This window comes from Parasteatoda tepidariorum, chromosome 9 (assembly GCF_043381705.1).
Source record: "Parasteatoda tepidariorum isolate YZ-2023 chromosome 9, CAS_Ptep_4.0, whole genome shotgun sequence".
NCBI lineage: Eukaryota > Metazoa > Arthropoda > Arachnida > Araneae > Theridiidae > Parasteatoda > Parasteatoda tepidariorum.
The window spans coordinates 9,882,794-9,885,978 of NC_092212.1; the positions used below are offsets into that span (position 1 = coordinate 9,882,794).

A 3,185-nucleotide genomic window follows, 5' to 3' on the forward strand; every position below is an offset into this window, starting at 1 on the left:
AATTTAATTTATGCTGTGAAAGGTGACAAATAAAATAATGCACATGCAACATAATATAAATGATATAGGAAACTATTGGTAGTTCTTAAAGAGTTAAGTAATGGTTTGTAAACATAAGATAATTTCAGCTGTTACAATCGTCCCTTTACTTATTGTTACAATCGTCCCCAAGACGCCATTTCAGCTTCATTTGTTAAAAACATGCTAGTTAATTAATTTTTTATTGAAATGTTAATTAAGGTGTCCACTTACATATTCGGTTAATAATTTTTATTTGTGTAAACAAAATTACTTTGTTACAATATAATATTCTAATACTAAAAAAAAATACTTACGTAGCGTGAAAATATCTTTTGTGATGTAACTCTTTCAAAAGTACTTAAAAACGGTTGCCAGTAGGGGTGTACATGTAGATTTATTAAACACACCTTGTGCGCCACCTAGGAACCAAATCTGGAACCTGACACTCGAAATTTTTGCTCTGTTACAATCGTACCCTGTTACAATTGACCCCACTCTCCCCTACTATATATTATTATAATTCTATTCATTTGATTAAAAATGGTAATGTTTTTAAAAATAACCTACTTCAAGCTTCAGTTGACAAACTAAATAGGTTCGTTAATTGAAACACTTTTCACAGCATAAAATTTCAGAATGACAATTAAAAAAGAAAGAATGTGTGTGAAACATACAAGTAGGATTTTCTGTAGGATCTGCGGTCATTCCGCAAGAAAGGGGGTGGCTGGAATTGTAGTGGCCGAAAGAACAGCACATGGAACGGTTTCTTGAGGAGGAATCGACACGATCCCTTACACGGTTCGGATGACACTTTACCTGTAAAAAATTCATTACACGGAATCAGTTTTACAGTACATGAACAAGATAAAATTAAACAAATTTTCCCCTCTTTCTTTATAAAAAAAATTTTTGTGTACCGAAAACTAGCTGAGGATTTAATGTGAATACTGGCTGTTCTCAGTTTTCACCGGCTACAGAAGCCTGATTGAATGAATCTCTCATTCCACACAAAAGAGGACACGAAAAAATTTAATTTTTTTAAAAATATCATTAAAATTTCTCATATTAACTTTAAAGTGTATACTAAATCGTATTTTACAAAAAAAGAGCGAAATTTTACTCATTATTTTAATTTATTAAGTGACGCCATGTCTGTGTAAAAAGATCTGCACTAAAAATCTTTACGCTTCCTGATCTCGTAAAGTTGAACAAATGTCTGAATTTATATATTGGGTGTACAAATTAGTTCGGTCAGTTTTTAAAAAATGGCTCAGCTGGTTTCGGTGGTTTCAGAGAGATTAAGCATCTGTCAATAATATTCAGTTTACATCACTTTGAGTTTCATACAAAAACCCTGTTTTTTACTTTGTTGAATATGTCAAATTTTTCGGTAAAGAAGCACCATTTGCGGGAGGTTTTATGCTTCTGCTTTAATTCGAAGAAAAGTGCAGCTGAAGCTCATCCAATGCTTGTAGAAGTTTATGTTGACAATGCTCCAACTGATAAATCATGTAGGGAATAGTTTCGACGTTTCAAGAATGCTTAATGGTGAATAAAGAATGGTAAATGGTGAATGATAAATGGTGAATAGTTTTGTATACTATGAGCTGCTACAAACTGGTGATTCCATTACGGGCGATTGGTATAGGCTACAATTGATTCATTTGAGCCGTGCCTTACGAGAAAAAAGGGCGGAATACGAGCAAAGACATGATAAAGTTACTCTTCTGCATAATAACGGTCGGACTGATGTCTCAAAAGTCGTAAAAAACTACTTGGAAAGGCTCAAGTGGGATATTTTACCACACCCGCTGTATTCACTGGACATCGCTCCTTCTGATTACTGGTTGTTCCGAAAGATGCAACATGATTTTGCAGGTCACCAGTTCACTTCTTTCGCAGAAATCGAAAATTGGCTCCTAACTTGGATCGCCTCAAAAGACGAGAAATTTTTTCGAGATAGAATTCGAAAATTACCTGAGAGGTGGGAAAAAGTAGTAGTAGCCTGCAATAGACAATACTTTGATTAATCTGTTCATTCATTTTGCTCTAAAATAAATGCATTTTTGACCACAAAAAAACGGACCGAACTAATTTGTACTCCCAATACATATATTCTGAGAGCTATTATGTAAGGTTTTTGCCTGCTGAGAATTGCGTTAACAAATCTAATTAATCTAATAGGTATCTAATTTTGCACTTGTCTCACCCGCAACAAAAAGTTACAGTTAAACGTCTCATACACATGGCGAGCTGAGGTGGCTCGGGGGATAGAGCGTTCGCTTTCCATGGCTGATCCACACGAATTCCACACCTGACTCGCACCGATCACAGTGCTGACGTAAAATATCTTCAGCGGTAGACGGATTATGGGATTGAGTTCCTTTGCAATTAGTCTAACCGTGGGAGGTCCTCGTGGTCTTCCTCTCCATGTAGGGCAGACGCGGGTTAGTTCCGTCAAAAAGTACTCCCCGAAGGTAAATTTTTTCCAATACTTTATCCTGAAATTCTCTTGACTTCTAGATTGGGTTCAACGCTACAAGGCTACGAAGTTGAACGTTAGTAGTGGTAAACCCGAAATTGGTCTGGCTGCTTAACGACAGTTATAAAATATAATAAGAGTTTCGGACGTGAAATATATTTGATGTCATATTCGCGATATCTTTTTAATTGAAAAAAGAAGAAATTTTCTATATTTTTTGGATTTCAACAATTCATAAGTTGTAACAGACGGGAAGTGTTTCAACTAAAAATTCATGGGGGGGGGGTATTGATCTACGGGAGTAAAAAATGATACGAAATTGTATAAAAAGATATGACAATCAAACATAAAAGTATACAAAACCATAGTTTTAGGATAATCTTACCCTAAAAGTTAAATTTAATTTTTGTTTCATTATTTAAATCCTATTTGTTTCATGCAGATTGTTTAAAAGAAGGGTTACTTTAAGGATAAGAGCACTTACAGTAATTGAGATATCATCTTCTGTACAATTTGTAGATCGGATTTGAGAATATTTCTGCTGTCTGGAATAATTTGAACGAGCTTCAATTCCTTCTGAAACGAAACAAGATAAATCAATTAAAGATTAAAAAGTAGAAAATCTTACTAAAATACACATATTAACTTTATATATATATATATACCATGTCTGTGTAAAAAG

At 34.2% G+C, this 3,185-nt stretch overlaps 1 protein-coding gene across 2 annotated transcripts in view; it reads right to left on the reverse strand.

The window, feature by feature from the left end:
* The window catches only part of LOC107453171 (neurotrimin-like), a 159,624-nt gene that overhangs the window by 11,055 nt on the left and 145,384 nt on the right, over window positions 1-3,185 (reverse strand). The window contains exons 2-3 of one of the 2 annotated variants that reach the window (XM_071185474.1): window positions 2,988-3,079; window positions 696-837 (exon numbers count right to left, since the gene is read on the reverse strand). In XM_071185474.1, the coding sequence (XP_071041575.1) occupies window positions 696-837; window positions 2,988-3,079 (234 nt within the window). The remainder of the gene's footprint in view (window positions 1-695; window positions 838-2,987; window positions 3,080-3,185) is intronic. The other variant, XM_071185475.1, reaches the window with a different exon arrangement.